General features: G+C 45.1%; 1 protein-coding gene across 4 annotated transcripts in view; it reads right to left on the bottom strand.

Annotated features, from left to right (window-relative positions):
• Nucleotides 1-18,931, bottom strand: part of LOC129714375 (5'-AMP-activated protein kinase subunit gamma-2) — a 376,688-nt gene that overhangs the window by 226,998 nt on the left and 130,759 nt on the right. For all 4 annotated transcript variants that reach the window (XM_055663955.1, XM_055663941.1, XM_055663949.1 and 1 more), the window contains exon 2: nucleotides 1,657-1,728. In XM_055663955.1, the coding sequence (XP_055519930.1) occupies nucleotides 1,657-1,728 (72 nt within the window). The remainder of the gene's footprint in view (nucleotides 1-1,656; nucleotides 1,729-18,931) is intronic.

The raw sequence follows: 18,931 nt of genomic DNA on the forward strand, positions 1-18,931 counted from the left end.
GTCGGTATTGTCGATAGTCGGCAGACCTGGAGTGGTGTTGCCCTTCTCGAAACGAGCGTAAAAGGAGTTCAGGTCATCAGCTAGGGAGGTGCCGGCACTTGCGGATGAGGGAGGGGTTGCTCCAGTAGTTGGTTACAATCCGTAGCCCCTGCCACAGGCTTCTGGTGTCCTGCTGCTCCATCTGTAACTCCATCTTGTCTCTGTACCTCCTCTTTGCGTCCTTCACCGCCCTTCGCAGTCGGTAGGACTCTGCCTTGTAGACGTCCATGTTTCCTGATGCCAAGCAACCGTATACTAGTTCTATCCTACGCACTAGGGACAATTTACACAAACCAATTAACCTATGAACCGGCACTTCTTTGGAATGTGGGAGGAAACCAGAGCACCCGGAGAAAACCTACGCGGTTACAGGGAGAACGTAGAAACTCTGTACAGGCAGCACCCGTAGTCAGGATCAAACCCGGATCTCTGACACTGTAAGGCAGCAACTGTGCCACTGTGCTGACATAGACTGATGACTCAGGGATTCACTCTGAGGCCCCATGTTCAGATTGGTACTTTTTGTCCACTTCCATCCTCTCTTTGAAAATATGCCAGAATAATCCTTTCCCTAGGTAGACACAAAATGCTGGAGTAACTCAGCGGGACAAGCAGCATCCCTAATCCTTTCCCTAATCCACACCATCTATCCTAACTCTGCTTTATCTATATTCCAATTATTCTGTCTTATTCTATGGTGTTAAATGCTCGTAATTACTCTCATTTAATTAAGTCTGCAATGACAGCTTTAAATTGCTTAGTTAGGGAATTTATAAGTAATCCCCTTGGAGCCTTGGACTCATTCATACTGGAGTCTTGAGACGAGATACCATTTGGGCAAAGACGTGTACGATAATGAGACAGCCTACCAAAGCTGCTTTGATCTGCTTGTAATGTGTAAGGCATACTTTTAACCTGATACAGTTCTGCTTTAGCCATCCCTTTAACATGGCTTGCACTAAACATTATTCCCCCTTGCACTAATTCTTGTTTATTCCCTTATCCTGTACCTGTAGATTGGCTTCTGCAATATGTAGGATGGAACTAGCGCCTGGGTAATTGCTGTTTGGAGCCGGCTGAAGACCCTGTTTCAATGCTGTATACCTAAACAAAACTAAACTAAACTAAACCAAAAAGGAGAGAGCCAACAACTTCAAGTTCCTGGGCATACACTTCTCCACTGATAAGTCCTGTGAATAGCACATTGATGCTATTACTGGTCCATCACTGATTTTCCAGCATCCTTGGTTCCAGAGCATTTCTGGATTATCCATTTTGCCAGACCAACCGAGGTTACGGCCTCTGAGAGGAGTCCATGATACCGGAACGTTCTGCCTAGGCCGCCGAGATACCTGCCCACAGTCATCCTCGGAAGTCGGCTATGGGGATGAATCTGCCGCTTCCGACTGTGCCGTAATTCCAGAGCCCCGGCCAGCGGGGTCAAATTCAACCCGCGATCGGTGCAGAAGTCCCGATGGGGTAGAGGTTTATCTTTTTCAGGGAACCCATAACTTGTTGGGTCAAAAGCCTAGTGCTGGGAGTCACTTTATCAGGGATCAGGCATTGAGACACTGGAGTATTCATAACCTATAACCTAAATAAATTAGTCAGCCATACCTTTTGCAAAAGTTCTTTATCGGAGGAATCTACATCTGCATCCAGGAAAGGCATAGCAAACGAACTGAGATCCTAGGTGAACAAAACAAAACATAAATATTAATTCATATTATTTGACACTAACTAAAAATGGTACACAAGCTTACTAATGTTGGGATTATATTTTAAGGAACAGAAAATAGCGAGGAGAATTTTCTTGATTAGTACGGGTATCAGGGGTTATGGCGAGAAGGCAGGAGAATGGGGTTGAGTGGAAAAGGTAGAACAGCTATGACTGAATGGGAGAGTAGACCTGATGGGCTGAATGGCCTAATTCTGCTCATACAGTATAATGTATGAACATGCCTCATGAGAACTTATGAAGCAATTTCTGGCGACAATCCTTTCAACTCATCCAGGAGAGTCCGAGACTCATAGAACATGAAAGCAGGCCCATCAGCAAAGCTTGACCATGCTGACTAAGATACCTGTTTGCACCTGTCAATTGCCTGACCCAGAAACTCCAATAAAGCTTCGCTAACCATGTACCTGTCCAAATAGTTCTTACATGTAAATGTTTTTTTTAATTGGTCCAACTTCAACCACTTCTTCAGGCGGCTCGTTCCATATAAGATTGACTCTCTGTGTGAAGAAGGTCCCTCAGGTTCCTAATGCCTTAAGCCTATTAATGGACAATAAATGCCAAGCTTGACCATGCACACAGTGAAATTATGAAGCAGCGCTGGCAATAAATACGTCAATTGAGCTTGCAATTGGAGGAGAAATATTTAATGATGTGTGGGAAGCTTAATTATTGTTCAACCAAGTGCAACACTGGTTGGTAACACACTTGGAAACTGTAACCCCATAGAGGACAACATTGCAAAGGACAGTTGTCCACCGTCCCTGTTCACCAACCTCACCAAACTTCCACAGTTCAGGCCCAACCATCATATCTCTGCCTCAGTTCAATTGTATATTCACCGAAGGACACTCTGGTCAAGAAGGCTCACCAGTGTCTCTTCTTCCTGAGGAGACTGAAGAAGGTCCATCTGTCTCCTCAGATCCTGGTGAACTTCTACCGCTGCACCATCGAGAGCATCCTTACCAACTGCATCACAGTATGGTATGGCAACTGTTCTGTCTCCGACCGGAAAGCACTGCAGGGGGTGGTGAAAATTGCCCAACGCATCACCGGTTCCTCGCTCCCCTTCATCGAGTCTGTCCAAAGCAAGCGTTGCCTGCAAAGGGCGCTCAGCATTGCCAAGGACTGCTTTCACCCCAACCATGGACTGTTTACCCTCCTACCATCCGGGAGGCGCTACAGGTCTCTCCGTTGCCGGGCCAGCAGGTCCAGGAACAGCTTCTTCCCTGCGGCTGTCACACTACTCAACAACGTACCTCGGTGACTGCCAATCACCCTCCCCCCCCCCCCCCCCCCCCCCCCCCCCCCCCCCCGATCATCCTCCCACCAGGAAAACACTATGACTGTATGCATGTAAATAGATGTATTTAGTGTCATATTCTATGTCGCTCTTCCAGGGAGATGCTAAATGCATTTTGTTGTCTCTGTACTGTATACTGACAATGACAATTAAAGTTGAATCTGAATCTGAATCTGAATCTGAAGTGTTGGAGTGTCTCAGCAGGTCAGGCAGCATCTTCTCTGGAGAACATGGATAGGGTGGCACAGTGGCACAGTGCCTTATAGTACCAGAGACTCAAGTTAGATCCTGACTACAGGTGCTGTCTGCATGAAGCATGTACATTCTCTCTGCGACTGTGTGGGTTTCCTCCGGGTGCACTGGTTTCCTCCCACATACTAAAGATGAGCAGGTTTGTAGGTTAATTGTCTTCTCTCAATTGTCGCCGGTGTGTAGGATAGAACTAGTGTGTGGGTGATTGCTGGTCGACACGGGCTCGGCGGGCCCAATGGTCTGTTTCCATGCTGCATTTCTAAATTAAACTAAAGGTGACATTTTGGGTCAGGACCCTTCCTCGAAGAGTCTGAACGCGAGTTCTGATCCATGTTCTCTGAGATGCTGTCTGACCCGCTGAGTTACCCCAGCACTTTGTGCCTTTTTTTGTAAACTTACATCCGCAGAACTTTGTTTCCACTGGTTGCTGTAGGACAGGGGCTCACAAGTGTGAGCCAAACAACTCTGCAAGACCTCTCCGGAGTACAACGTAGAGGGAATAGCAACATCTCAATTGAAACCAACGACGGATTTTATTTCATTTATTTCATTTTAGTTTTAGTTTTAGAGATACAGCGTGGGAACAGGACCGTAACCCTACCGGCAATCGACCATTCACTAGTTCTATTCTATACACTCGGGATCATTTATAGAAGCCAATTAACCTTGAAACCTGCACATCTTTAGAATGTGGGAGTAAACCGAAGTACCTGGAGGAAACCAGCGAGGTCAGAGGGAGAAAGTACAAACTCCTTACAAACAGCACCCGCAGTCAGGATTGAACCCGCCGGGGTCTCTGGCGCTGTAATTGCCGACCGTGTTTACAAATAGGCCACAAAACTTTTATCTGTGGGAATTGTGTTACATCATTTACTTCAAGTTGTTCAAGTTGGTAATAAAGATAGGTATGGACAATGATAAACAGTGGGACCACCTCCAACCAGGCATGGTTTCAGCTGCCTAGCAACTGAGTTGAGAATTGTCATGTTTCTATTGAGTGCATATATCACAGAGCAACGGCTATATCTGCCAGGGCACGACAATGAGAAATGGACAGATGGCTAAAGGTGTTTCCTTGACTCTAAGAATGTGCAAAACATCCGTGTCAGGGGATGTACTTGCTTCGCAAGTACCAAAACACTGGCTGGAAATTGCTGGCAAGGCAACATGACAACTCGGAATTGTAAACAAAGCACTGAAAAGATCAAGGCAATCCCGTAAGCTGCAATTCAGAGTCGCAAGGTCATCTGGCCTGAAAACAGGCCCTTCAACCCATCTTGTCCATGCTGACCAAGGTGCCCCATCTATGCTAGTCCTGCCTTCCTGCCTACTTTCAGTGGCTTTAAGCATCTGAAATTCTAATCTAATTTTAAGTAGCTATTTCTATCAAAGGTAAAGAGAGAAAGACGGTGTGAATGTGTGAAGAAACAGAAAAGGAGAGCCCAAAGTTTTAATTACTATGACTCTCGGATCCAAGGGCAACAGAGAAGACAAAACAAGGTTGGGTTCCTGTGGGAGAGTTATACAAAACCATCCACAGCCACACGAGAGAACTTCCTGAAACACCCCCTCCCCAGAATGACAGACGAGCACCAAAAAAGTGAAGAGAGGCAAGGGAACAATGGGCAATAATTGTTGTATCAAGCATCAGCACACTGTGACACCATTCCAACTGTCCTGTAACCTCACTAGGGTTGACTGAATCAATGAGTTCAATGTAAGAATACAGGAGCAGGAGAGGATGACTTGGCATTCATGCATGCAGGCACATTCAATGACGTCAGGCTCACCTTCTACATCATCCACACTTTCTTACACTAACTCTATCGCCCTTGATTCCCTTAATATAGAGCAAATGCCCCATGTTCCATCGGCAGCTGTATGGGACTTTGGTTAGGCCACATTTGGAGTATTGTGTGCAGTTCTGGTCTCCCCATTAAGGAAGGATGTGCAAGCTTTGGAAAGGGTGCAGAGGTGGTTTACCAGAATGCTGCTTGGATTAGGGGGTATTAGCTGCAGGGACAGGTTGGACAGAGTTGGGTAGTTTTCTCTGGATCGCTAAAGATTGTGGGAAAACCTCATTAAACTGTATAAAATTGAAAAGCATAGATAATGTGGACAGTGAGAATCATTTTGGCAAAATGGAAAAAAAATAAAGTACTAGAGGGTATGGCTTTAAGGCAAGAGGGGCAAAGTTCAAAGGAGACGTGCAGGCTTTTTTTTTTAACGTAGAGGGTGGTGAGTGCCTGAATAAGCATATCGATATGCAGGGAATGGAGGGATATGGATTATGTGCATCATGTTTGTCACAGACATTATGGGCTGAGAGGCCTGACCCTGTGCTGTACAGTTCTATGAGATTGGTGTATGTTGGCTGGTTTTCCTAGAAGTGGACTCGGTGGGCTGATGGTCCTGTTTCTGTGCTGCGCCTCTAAAGGCTGAAGTAAAGTCTAAAAGTTCAGTAAGATTTTTTTTAATGTTGTGACTGAATCAGCGTCTTAACCTTAACCACAGTTCTTTCTAATTTTGCTTCTACACAGTGAACTGCAGCCTCTATCAGCTACAGTGAAAATGATTTATATATTCTTTATCACACTCGTAACTCAATTAAACAAAATAATGTAATGTTCTGCAATGTCCTGTTCGTGACTAACTACATTCTTAACACAACAATGATGCATGACTCAGCCCATTGGGTCTATGCTGGCTCCCAGGGAAGCAATCATACCGGTCATAGAAACATAGAAATTAGGTGCAGGAGTAGGCCATTCGGCCCTTCGAGCCTGTTCCATTCATATGATCATGGCTGATCATCCAACTCAGTATCCCGTACCTGCCTTCTCTCCATACCCTCTGATCCCCTTGGCCACAAGGGCCACATCTAACTCCCTCTTAAATATAGCCAATGAACTGGCCTCAACTACCCTCTGTGGCAGAGAGTTCCAGAGATTCACCACTTTCTGTGTGAAAAAAGTTCTCCTCATCTCGGTTTTAAAGGATTTCCCCCTTATCCTTAAGCTGTGACCCCTTATCCTGGACTTCCCCAACATCGGGAACAATCTTCCTACATCTAGCCTGTCCAACCCCTTAAGTTTCTATAAGATCCCCTCTCAATCTCCTAAATTCTAGAGAGTATAAACCAAGTCTATCCAGTCTTTCTTCATAAGACAGTCCTGACATCCCAGGAATCAGTCTGGTGAACCTTCTCTGCACTCCCTCTATGGCAATAATGTCCTTCCTCAGATTTGGAGACCAAAACTGCACGCAATACTCCAGGTGTGGTCTCACCAAGACCCTGTACAACTGCAGTAGAACCTCCCTGCTCCTATACTCAAATCCTCTTGCTATGAAAGCCAACATACCATTTGCTTTCTTCACTGCCTGCTGCACCTGCATGCCTACCTTCAATGACTGGTGTACCATGACACCCAGGTCTCGCTGCATCTCCCCCTTTCCCAATCGGCCACAATCGATCCCATTTCCCATCCACCCACCCCCCAACACCCTCTTATTTCCCCATATTTCTGCAACTTATTTCAATCATCAATCAATCAATTTTATTTGTATAGCACATTTAAATACAACTCACGTTGACCAAAGAAGGTGCTAATGTGCTACATACAATGGTACAAAGACCTAACATTACACACATAAACTGCTTACAGCGCCCCCTCAGAGGGACTCAAAAACGCTAGGGAGTAGAAATAGATTTTGAGCCTCGACTTTAAGGAATTACGAATCTCGACTTACGAATCTCGCCCCACCCTCATTCCCCTCACCCCCCCCCCCCCCCCCCCCCCCCACCCATTGTAGAGATTTCCCCCATGTAGAGATCTTCCCTCCCATTTGCACATATCAACCCTCAAACTTGACACAAAGTACCAACTCAGCGGGTCGGGCAGCATTTCCGCAGAAAAAGGACGGGGACATTTCGGATCGGGACCCTTCTTCATACTCTGTGCCTGAAACGTCACCTATCTGTTTTCTCCAAAGATGCTGCCTGACCCGCTGAATTACTCCAGCATTTTGTGTCTATTTTCGGTATAAACCAGCAACTGCATTCATTTTATTAAACCCATTATTAAACCAAAATAAAGATCCTCCCAATGTGACTGCCTGAACAGTTGAATTTTGTCTCCACTGGAACATTTTTACCAATTATTTTACTGATGATTAAAATGTTGTTTTTAAATTGAAAACTGTCTCGTCAAAGTGACTCCGACATTATCAAACCTCCTCTGAAAACATTAACACTTTGCATTATCACGCTTGCAACATATCCAAAACCTTGTAATGGGATTTCAGACCTGGTAAATAATTGTATTACCGAATGAGTACAGAATTCAGCATTTATTATAATCTCCATATGGGTATGTTTATATCAGAATCTTGTAAAACCATGAGTAAAATAAATTGGCTAGCAAACCAAATTGTTATGGAATAATTATAAAACAGAAGCAACAACTTGCATTTCTATGGTATTTCATGTGGCGCCATCGTAGTGGCTTGCACCCTTTTTGTTATTTTTAATGTGTCTAAAAGTATGTTTTAAAGGTTTCTCAGTCTTTTTTATGTGGGGGGAAAAAGAGGAAACTGATTCCCAGTCACTTACCTGGACGGAGATGCGTCTTTTCTCCGAGTCGCGTCTATGCCCCCCTTCGCGGCCTACCAACTGGAGACAGGCCAGAGCTTCAGCAGCGGCGCAACACTGAATTATCATCGCGGAGCGGGACGATGCCTTGCTGGGGATCGCCTGTGTTGGAGCTCTGGAGTGTTGGGCCTGCTGACTTTCACACCGTGGAGCTGTGGTTTGCAGAGCTTCTAGCCACGGGCGGCGCTGACTTTAACATCGCGGAGGCCTGGGATCCCTTGCCGGGGGTCACCAGTGTTGGAGCTCCACCCAGCTCGGCCTGTGGACTTTGGAAGCCGTGGTCTCCGGTAAGAAGCGGCCGATTAGGAAACTCCAGGCCGCAAGTGTGTTCCGATCCATTCCGACGCTGGAGCTCCGATCATCCCGGCGAGAGGGCCTGAACATCGGGCCGTCCGTAGCGGCGACTGCGGAGGCTTCAAAGGCCCCGACCGCGGATGAACAAAGAGGAAGATGACAACTTTATTGCCTTCCCTCATAGTGGGAAACGTTGATTCCGCTGTGTGGGGATGTTCATGTTAAACTCTATTGTGTATTGTGTCCTTTTTATTTGTAAGGCTGTATGGTAACTCAAATCTCACTGTGCCAAATGGTGCATGTGACAATAAATGTAACTTGAACTTGAACTTAAGATGCCTTAAACATTGTTAAAATGACCCATGGTAGACAAAATTGCAGGACAAACTCAGCGGATGCGGCAGCATCTATGCTCCATAGATGCTGCCGTACCTGCTGAGTTTCTCCAGCAATTTTGTCTACCTTCGATTTTCCAGCATCTGCAGTTGCTTCTTGAACGTTAAAATGACCCAATCTGTTCATTACCAAATAAAACTTTATGAGTACCACATGAGTTATTAGGAAATTAACCAAAAACTTGATCAAAAGATCTAGGTGGTGAAAGGACATTCCAAGGAGGGAGTGTTTTATTTAATTTAGTTTAGAGATACGTCGTGGAAACAAGCCCTTCAGCCCACCGACTCCGTACCAACAAACGATCACCCGTACATAAGCACTATCCGACACACGGGACCATTTACAAATCTGGCTTTGGAGTGTGGGAGGAAACCGGAGCACCCAAAAAACACCCAGTGGCTACATGGAGAACGTGCAAACTCCTTATAGATATCACCCATTGTCAGGATCGAACCCGGGTCTCTGGCACTGTAAGGCAGCAACTCTACCATCACTTTCATGGTGCCAGCCACCATCAGGTTCTTGTACGCAACATAACATTAACCTCAGCTACTACGATCCTCTCTGGACTGGACTTCATTGGTTAAACGACAGACTTTGGTTTATGCTTAATTATGGTTATCATAAAGTTAATTTATTGTACTTTTGATTATTATGTTATCTATGATATACTTCTTGATTAGCACGGGTGTTTTTCTTGATTAGTACAGGTGTCAGCAGTTATGGGTAGAAGGCAGGAGAATGGGGTGAGGAGGGAGAGATAGATCAACCATGATAGAATGGCAGAGTAGACTTGATGGGCCGAATGGCCCAATTCTGCTCCTGTCTCTTATGATCCTATGATGTATGTGTTATAAAATGCTGCAGCAGGTAAGAATTCCATTGTTCCGTTGTCGGTACATACGACAACTAAAATCTTGATTCTTGCAGCAGCGAACCAAAAGAAAGATAGCAGGACCCTGGATGGTTCTGAAAACAGCAATGATGCTAAACTGAGATGCTGTCACACTGAGGAGCTGATGGAAAAAGTTGAGCCCAATTTTTGTGACTGTTAGAATAGGCCTATCAAAAAAGTACAGATGCTGGAAATCTGAAATAAACTGTTATGAAGCGCAGAATAAAACGGTAGCATTGGAAGCAGATACAATGGTATTTAAGACAACTTTAGATGGGCACATTGATATGCAGATTTTGGAGGGGGCTATGGATAATCAGGAAACCCATGCGCGGTTCTCAAAACTGAAAAGACTATAACTTGGCATGGTGTTCAGTGTGGACATTGTGGGCTGAAGAGCCTGTTCTTTTACAGCAGGGGTTCCCAACCTTTTTTGCCCCATTTACCCCTGGCAACTATAATAGCACATAATGTTATTTCACTTATTTATGAACAACTAATGATGAACAGATACCGGTATACCTGTACCAAACACAGTCAGTCAATGAGAAACAATATATACAAATCCAAAATCAACAAATGTACCCCCTGGGTCGGCAAAATTTACCCCCTAGGGGTACATGTACCCCAGGTTGGGAACCCTTGTTTTAGAGTATTGTTGTATGTTCTAGGTTGAGGTTTATTATTGACTATAAAGCGGGATGTATCAATGGCCGTATAAAGCAGGTATCAATGCCGTACAGAGGAACAGTGAAAGGCTTTGTTTGCATGCATGCTTTAGGGCAACAGTGGCGCAGCGGTAGAGATGCGTGTTCGATCTTGACTGCGGGTGCTGTCTGTAAAGAGTTTGCACATTCTCCCTGTGACCGCCCGCGTGGGTCAATAAGTTTGTAGGTTTATTGGCTTCAGTAAAATTGTAAATTGTCCCTATTGTGTAGAAGAGTGTTAATGTTTTAGTTTCAGTTTTTGTTTATTGTCACGTGTACCCAGGTACAGTGAAACGCTTTTGTTGCGTGATAACAGGGTGACTGCTGGTCGGCGCTGGACTTGGTGGGCTGAGGGGCCTGTTTCCACACTGTATCTCAAAAGAAAAGGATGCTATCCGATCAACCAGATAATACCATCCAAAATTACAATCATGTGAAACTAAAGTGCAATGAGTAGAGTAGAGAGGAAGAATAGGAAGTAGGGAGGAGTGGTAATTGATGGGATGTGTTTAGGTCTAGGTGCGTTCCACGGTCTGGTCAATGCGGCAAAGGTCATCGCTTGCTAGCCCAGGGACTGAGTGGCAAACATTCCATCCCTCAATAGACTTAACTGCTGCATCCTGTTATTCACACTTGCTTTTGGTTGTGTTTTTGTCAGAGGCTTCGTCAGCCAGGGTTACATTTCAAAGGAAGGGTAAAATCCACAGCAGACAAAACGTTTTAAATCTTGCAGAAAGCAAGCAGGTTGCCCAACCTCCGTTTCCACAGCTATCAAAAACAAAGCACCTCAAAGCATTTTACTTTACATTGTTAACCTAAATTCTGTTACATTCTTTTTTGGGTTTTCTCCGGTTGCTCGGGTTTCCTCCCACACTTCAAAGACGTACAAGTTTGTAAGTTAATTGGCTGCAGTAAAAGTGTAAATTGCTCCTAATGTGCAGGATAGTGTTTGTGTACGGGATGATCGGTGGTTGGGACGGACTTGGTGGGCCAAAGGGCCTGTTTCCACGCTGTATCTCTAAGGTCTAAAGTCCTGGGTAACAAAACCTACCTGTCAGATATTTTCACAACAGAGATTGAAATCTGATGTTATGATCCATGCTTTATGACATATTTAAAGGTTTCAAAGGTCTTTTATTGTCATGGGTACCGATTAAGGTACAGTGATATGCAAATTACCATACAGCCATACCAAAAAAAGCAACAAAACACACAACTACATAAAAGTGAACATAAACATCCACCACAGTGGATTCCCTACATTCCTCACTGTGATGGAAGGCAATAAAGTCTAATCTTCTTCCCTCATTTTTCTGCCGCGGTTGGAGCAGTCGAACCATCAGTCGGGGCGATCGAATCTCCCGCATTGGGGCGGTCAAAGGGGCGGTCAAAGCTCCTGAGGCTCGGAGCTCCTGAAGTCGGTCTCTAACCAGAGACTGCGAGCTCCACGATGTTAAAGTCCGCAGGCTCCCATGATAGAGCACAGAGGTTGATCCTTGGCAAAGGGGTCGCGAGCTCCGCGATGTTAAAGTCGCGCAGGCTCCTGCAGTGGAGCTCCCGAAGTCGGTCTCCAACAAAAGACGCCAACTTCTCCATATTAGGCCGCAGTGCCGGCAGATACAATACATTTTTTTAAATCGCATCTCCGTCGAGGTAAGAGATTAGAAAAAGGTTTACTCCAACCCCCCCACCCCACATAAATCAAGCTATAGAACACTAAAACATACATTTAACACGTACTATTAAAACAACGAAGACGAAGAAAGGGACAAACTGTTGGCGAGGCAGCCATTGCTGGCGCCACTAGTGAAGATTCTGTCCTGTATGTCCGTCAGTACTTCTTAAATGATGTTATAGGCATTACATGACAGGGGACAAAGCATAACAAACAGCAAGTCCATTAATATCATTGTCTGTGGAACTGATGTGCCACAATGTTGAGAACTATATTCTGCACTCTGTATCTCCACTATCAACTGTATTTATCGTGAATTTAACTTAATTGTACTTATAAGTACGATTATGAATTTAACTTAATTGTACATGAATAATATCAGATCTGATTGGATTGCATGCAAAATAAAGCTTTTCACTGTACTTCAGCACACTTGACAATAATAAACCTGAATACATACTCAACGATTACAACAACCGCCCCCATTCTTCCACTTTTATCCATTGTAGTTTAGTTTGACTTGATTGTGCTTATGTTCAGTATTATAGAAACATAGAAAATAGGTGCAGGAGTAGGCCATTTGGCCATTCGAGATCGCACCATTTAATATGATCATGCTGATCATCCAGATTCAGTAACTCGTTCCTGCTTTCTCCCCATATCCCTTGATTCCGTCAGCCCTAAGAGCTAGATCTAACTCTCCCTTGAATACATGCACTTTGAAAGGATGTTATGAAGCAAACTCTGATTCCAAGCCACATGAAGGGATACTGGAAATATAAACAAAGTGCTGGAGTAATTCTGCGCGTCAGACAACATCACTGGAGAAAAAGAATGGGTGATGTTTCTGGTCAGGACCCTTCTTTGGACTGAAAGTAAGGGGTGAAGAGCTGGAGGTGAGAAAAGACCTCCAGGGTTGAGAAAAGACCAATCAGGGTTGGCCACAAGTGACCTCAGGCAGGGTGGTGCCCTGGTAGGGCCCACTGTTGGCTAGGGAAGAAGTGAGCTCAAGAGGGATACAATGTGGTGAACTGGTTAAACAACTTGGATGGAGGAAGGGGGAGGGGGGTTGGGGATGAGTGTAGGGAGAAGTTATTTAAAATGAGAGAATTCAAAGTTCACACTGCTGGGATGTAAGCTGCACAAGCAAAATAGGAGGTGCTGCTTTTCCAGTTTGCGTGAGGCCTCACTCTGGCAATGGAGGAGGCCCAGGGCAGAAAGGTCAGTGTGGGAATGGGAAGCGGAGTTGAAATGGTTGGCAATCGGGAGATCCCATAGGCCTTGGTGGATGGACAAAACCCTGGGCATCAAGCCAGGTCTACTGTAGAACCTTGGAAATAAGGTAGTGAAGGCTGGGAGGAAATTCAGGACCATGACAGCTGAAGGTGTAGTCAGAAATCTAGGGGAAAGTACATCTTGAGCATTGAATGTAGATATCAAATTACACAAGTAGATCACAGCTTCACTTATAATGAGTGGGCGGCACGGTGGCTCAGCAGTAGCGTAGCAGCCTTACAGTGCCAGAGACCCGGGTCCCATCCCTGACTACGGGTGCTGTCTGTACAGAATTTGTACCTTCTCCCCGTGACCGCGTGGGTTTTCCCCGGGTGGTCCGGTTTCCTCCAAACTCCAAAGACTTGCGGGTTTGTAGGTTAATTGGCTTCTGTAAATTGATCGCTGGTCGGCACGGACCATGTTGGCCGATGGGCCTGTTTCTGCGCTGTAACTCTAATGTCTAAAGAGTGCTTGATCCCTGGTGTTGCATCTTTTGCAGCTGCCTTGGATGTTGCTGTGACAGGGCCAGTGGCTATTGCTATTGCTGGAGATGGGAGAAAATTGCCCAATGTAGTTGATTTCCTGGTGCACCTCCCCACAGCAACCTGGAGATTGATCCCCCCATTTTCATTCGCCCTGAGATCTTCTTCGAGGTGAGTCAAAATCAGAAAGCATCGAAACTGGCCCTTCGGCCAAACATGCCCACACTGACCAAAATGCCCCAACCACACTCGTCTCACCTCCCTGTGATTGGCCCTAATCCTTCTCAACCTTTCCTGTCCATGTACCTGTCCAAATATCTCTTCGATGTTGTACCTGCCTCCACTACCTTCAATGACAGTACCTGCCTCAACTACCTCCTCTGGCAGCTCAATCTATACACCCACCACCCTTTGTGTGAAAAACCTGCCCCTCGGGTTCCTGTTAAATCTTTCCCCCCGCACCTTAAACCTGTGTGCTATGATTTTAGATTCCCTTACTCTGGGTAAAAGTGTCTGTGCATTCATGGTGCATCCAATGGTTTGTTTAATTCCTTTGGCTCTCACTTGCAATTTCACCCAATGTTGCTTCAGTGCAGCAAAATGCCAAAATAATTTTCCCCGGGTGAATCCCAGCAGAACATAGCACACAGAGAAGTACAGCACGGGAACAGGCCCTTCAGCCCACAACATCTGTGCCAAATATGATGACGAGTTAAATTAATCTCCTCTGCCTGCTGTGACCCATATTCCTGCATATCCACATGATTGTCTAAAAGCCCCTTTAATGCCACTATCGTACCTGCCTCCTCCAATACCCCAGTAGCATGTTCCAGGCACTCACCACGACCTGTGTAAAGAACTTGCCCCACATATCTCCTTTAAACTTTGCCTCTCTCATGTTAAAGCTATGCCCTCTCCTCTGTGACATTTCCACACTAGGAAAAAATGTTACCCCATCTATGCCTCTCATAATTTTATATATTTCTATCCAGGTCTCCCCTCAGTTTTCATTGCACCAGAGAAAACAATCCAAGTTTGTCCAACCTCTACTTGTAGCTAAAACCCTCGAATCTAAACAGCATTTTGGAAAACCTCTTTTCCACCCACTGCAAAACCAAGTAAGGAACTGATGTAAAAGTTCTTGTTAAAAACTAAAGCTTGTTTTGTCAGGAAGATTCCAATTAAATAGCTGCATGAGATCTGTTAATATGATCGAGCTGTCTCCTTCCATCCTTATCTCTGGTGACAAACCTATGATGATTGTGCACGGATGCATTAAAAATCTATTATAATAAAAACTACTTCATACAGTGCATTTAATACAACAAGGATGAATATTTCCCAGCTTAATCAAAGAATCCATCAGTCAAAATTGACATATTCAAAGTTAATTTTAGGTTTCTAGTGAAGCAAAAAGCTTTGCAGCAGTGAAGTAATTTATCAGTCTTGACCCAGGGTTTCATTGTAAAAATGTAGACAATTTTATCCCCCTTTTACCAATCCACGTTGTTGCATTATTTCTATTCTCCTCATTACACTCATGCCTGCATAAATCTCAGCAGTCACTAACAAATTTAGTGAAGAAGGGTCTCGACCCGAAACATCGCCTATTTCCTTCGCTCCATAGATGTTGCCTCACCCGCTGAGTTTCTCCAGCATTTTTGTCTACCGACAAATTTAGCCTGTCGCCTTCAGTTGTAGCCTGGCTCGCTCTTACAATGAAAGAAGGCAAACTGTCACAAACAGCACATACTCAGTCGAATGACTTAATTACTGCTGTGAATCACAGCTCAATGTACACGCATTTTGTTTCTCTCTTTGCAGAACATGAATCTGCAAGGGATGTGTGAAATGAAAGGAAGCGCATACTGTGCTCCTGTCTACTTCAGGATGCTCCGTGAAAGCGGCTTGAAACTACAACGCTAGCTAATGACAACACCAGCCTGTCACAATGAGCGATGCAGCTGAGCTGAGCTTCACTGGATTATGTTGTCTTGCCTGGGCCCATCTCCCTCACCGTGCATCTTGAAACCTCAGTTACCTCGCTTTTATTTGTGGCCTTCCATCACATTGAGGAATGTGGAGGAGTCACTGTGGTGGGTGTTTATGTTAATGCAGTCACGGTGGCGCAGCGGTAGAGTTGCTTCCTTACAGCAAAATGCAGCGCCAGAGACCCAGGTTCGATGCCGACTACGGGTGCTGTCTGCATGGAGTTTGTACGTTCTCCCCGTGATCTGCGTGGGTTTTCTCCGAGATCTTCGGTTTCCCCCCACACTCCACAGACGTACAGGTTTGTAGGTTAATTGGGCTTGGTAAAAAAATGTAAAAATTGTCCAGTATATTGTCTAAAATTGTCCAACGTCCAGTGCTGAGTGATGCTCTGCCTAGAGCTTTCCAGCCTACTACATCCTGATCCAGATACAAAATGTATTTTGTGTGTTCTGTTGCTTTTTATTGGTATGACTATGGCAAATGAAATTCCTCGTATGTTGCAAAACATACTTGGCTAATAAAGTATTATTGTGATTATGATATGATTATGATTACCCACATGGTAACTCGCACAGAGTCCCATTCCTTCATCATGCTGCATTCAGCCATGGACCTGCAACAAATCATGGTCAGGAAACACTTAGACCTTAATATTTTTTTAATCCTCATTCGATTGTAAACCATCTCTCCAGCATCCTTCTCAGCAGGGTCTTGGCCTTTTCCCACTTACCAACTCCAGGTCATCGATCAAAAATGTTCGCTTGCAGAAGAGATCAAGTATCTGTACACTATGAACGGCTCGATAGTGATCATGTACTCCCTTTCCGCAGACTGGTTAGCATGCAACAAAAGCTTTACACTGTACCTCGATACACGTGACAATAAACTAAACTGACCCGAGATAGACGCCGGGTGCACGTACAAAATTCTTTGAAAGTGGTGACACAAGTAGAAAAGGCAGTGAAGACCCTTCATTGGTCAGCACGATGAGAGTAGGAGTAGGGATGTCACTTTAAAGCTGCACAAGACGTTGGCAAGACCACACTCAAGGAGGAGAGTGCACAAACCACCCAAATCCTCAAACCTGGCCTGATTTAGATTGTGGCGTGCAGAATGGTGGCGCAGCGGTAGAATAATCTGCCTTACAGCGCTTGCAGCACGGGAGACCCGGGTTCGATCCCGACTACGGGTGCTGTCTGTACGGAGTTTGTAGGTTCTCCCAATGACCTGCCTGGGATATCTCCGAGATCTTCGGTCTCCTCCCACACTCCAAAGATGGACAGGTTTGTAGGATATTTGGCTTGGTAAATGTAAAAATAGTCCCTAGTGTGTGTAGGATAGTGTTAATGTGCGGGTATCACTGGTCAGTGCGAACCTGGTGGGCCGAAGGGCCTGTTTCTGTGCTGTATCTCTAAAATACAAGGAACTGCAGATGCTGTTCCATTCCTTCCACAGATGCTGCCTGACCCAATGAGTTACTCTACCACTTTGTGTTTTATTCAGATTGTGGCTTGTTTGCCCAAATCCTCAACTTGGCCAACAGAGAAGTCCTGAGCTAATCTTCTGGAATTTTTTGAAGATGTAACTAGGAAAATGGCCAAGGAAGAGCCAGGACTGGACTAACATAAAGCATTTGATAAATTTCCACATACGAGATTAGTGGGAAAAATGGTACAAGGGCACATGGTATTGGGGGTAGAGTGCTGACATGGATAGAAAATTAGTTGACTGACAGGAAACAAAGAGTAGGGATTAACGGGTCCCTTTCAGAATGGCAGGCAGTGACTAGTGGGGTACCACAAGGCTCGGTGCTGGGACCGCAGCTATTTACAATATATATCAATGATTTAGATGAAGGGATTCAAAGTAACATTAGCAAATTTGCAGATGACACAAAGCTGGGTGGCAGTGTGAACTGTGAGGAGGATGCTATGAGAATGCAGGATGACTTGGACACGTTGGGTGAGTGGGGAGATGCATGGCAGGTGCAGTTTAATGCGGATAAATGTGAGGTTATCCACTTTGGTAGCAAAAACAGGAAGGCAGATTACTATCTAAATGGTGTCAAGTTGGGAAAAGGGGAAGTACAACAGGATCTTGGGGGTCCTTGTTCACCAGAATGAAAGTAAGCATGCAGGTTGGGCAGGCAGTGAAGAAAACGAATGGCATGTTGGCCTTTATTTCAAGAGGAGTTGAGTATAGGAGCAAAGATGTCCTTCTGCAGTTGTACAGGGCCCTAGTGAGACCACCCCTGGAGTATAGTGTGCAGTTTTGGTCCCCTAATTTGAGGAATGACATTCTTGCTAAGCAGTGGGTGACGTTTCGGGTCAAGACCCTTCTTTTCAGACTGAAGAAGGGTCTCAACACGAAACGTCACCCATTGCTTCGCTCCAGAGATGCTGCCGGTCCCGCTGAGTTAATCCAGCTTTGTGTCCATCTTCAAATGATATCACGCGCTCCAGACGTCTGTGCGTACGCATGCAATCGCGCCCGACCTTCGCTCGACCGTCTCGGCTCAACGCACCAGGAGGTCGCATAATTTGCGTGCCAAGGACACGCAAGTGGGACAGGCCCTTAACTCTCCTTTTTCTTTCCCTGGTCATTGTTATTACTCACAGAAAGGTGCTGCTACATTAGAAATACCACAAATGCAGCCTGACATTTGCAAGGACATTGGCACTAGAATATCACTAATATTGAATTGTAGCCAAGGCAAAACCTTCCCGACAATTTTACTTCATCACCAAAGAGCTTGCTGAATTCAATTGTCAAACTATTTTGTAACCCCCTCAGGGTGAAGCATTAAGGATTTAATTAACAAAACATAATTACTCTAGATGACTGGGCCTAGATGCACCAAGTGTTAAACATAACCTTTTATTCATGCGTCGCTTTTAAAAGAAACTTTCGGGCTCCTCCATGCGTTCCCCCCCGTAACCTTTTGTCACCCTTACTAATCGGGAACCATTCGACCTCCGCTTTAAGAATACACAAAGACTTGGCCTCCACAGCCGTCTGTGACAGTGAATTTCACAGATTCGTCTGGCTAAAGAAATTCCTTCTCATCTCCATTCTAAATGTAGGTCCTTTTATTCTGAGACTGCGCACTCTGGTCTTAGACTCTCCCAAAGATGAGAGCAAGAATAGAGTGTTTCGGGAAACAGACTATCAAATCAGCGATCGATTGGGTTCCTGTTTGGGCCCCGTACTCCCTTGCAATTTCAAACTATCT

This window comes from Leucoraja erinacea, chromosome 2, assembly GCF_028641065.1.
Source record: "Leucoraja erinacea ecotype New England chromosome 2, Leri_hhj_1, whole genome shotgun sequence".
Lineage (NCBI taxonomy): Eukaryota > Metazoa > Chordata > Chondrichthyes > Rajiformes > Rajidae > Leucoraja > Leucoraja erinaceus.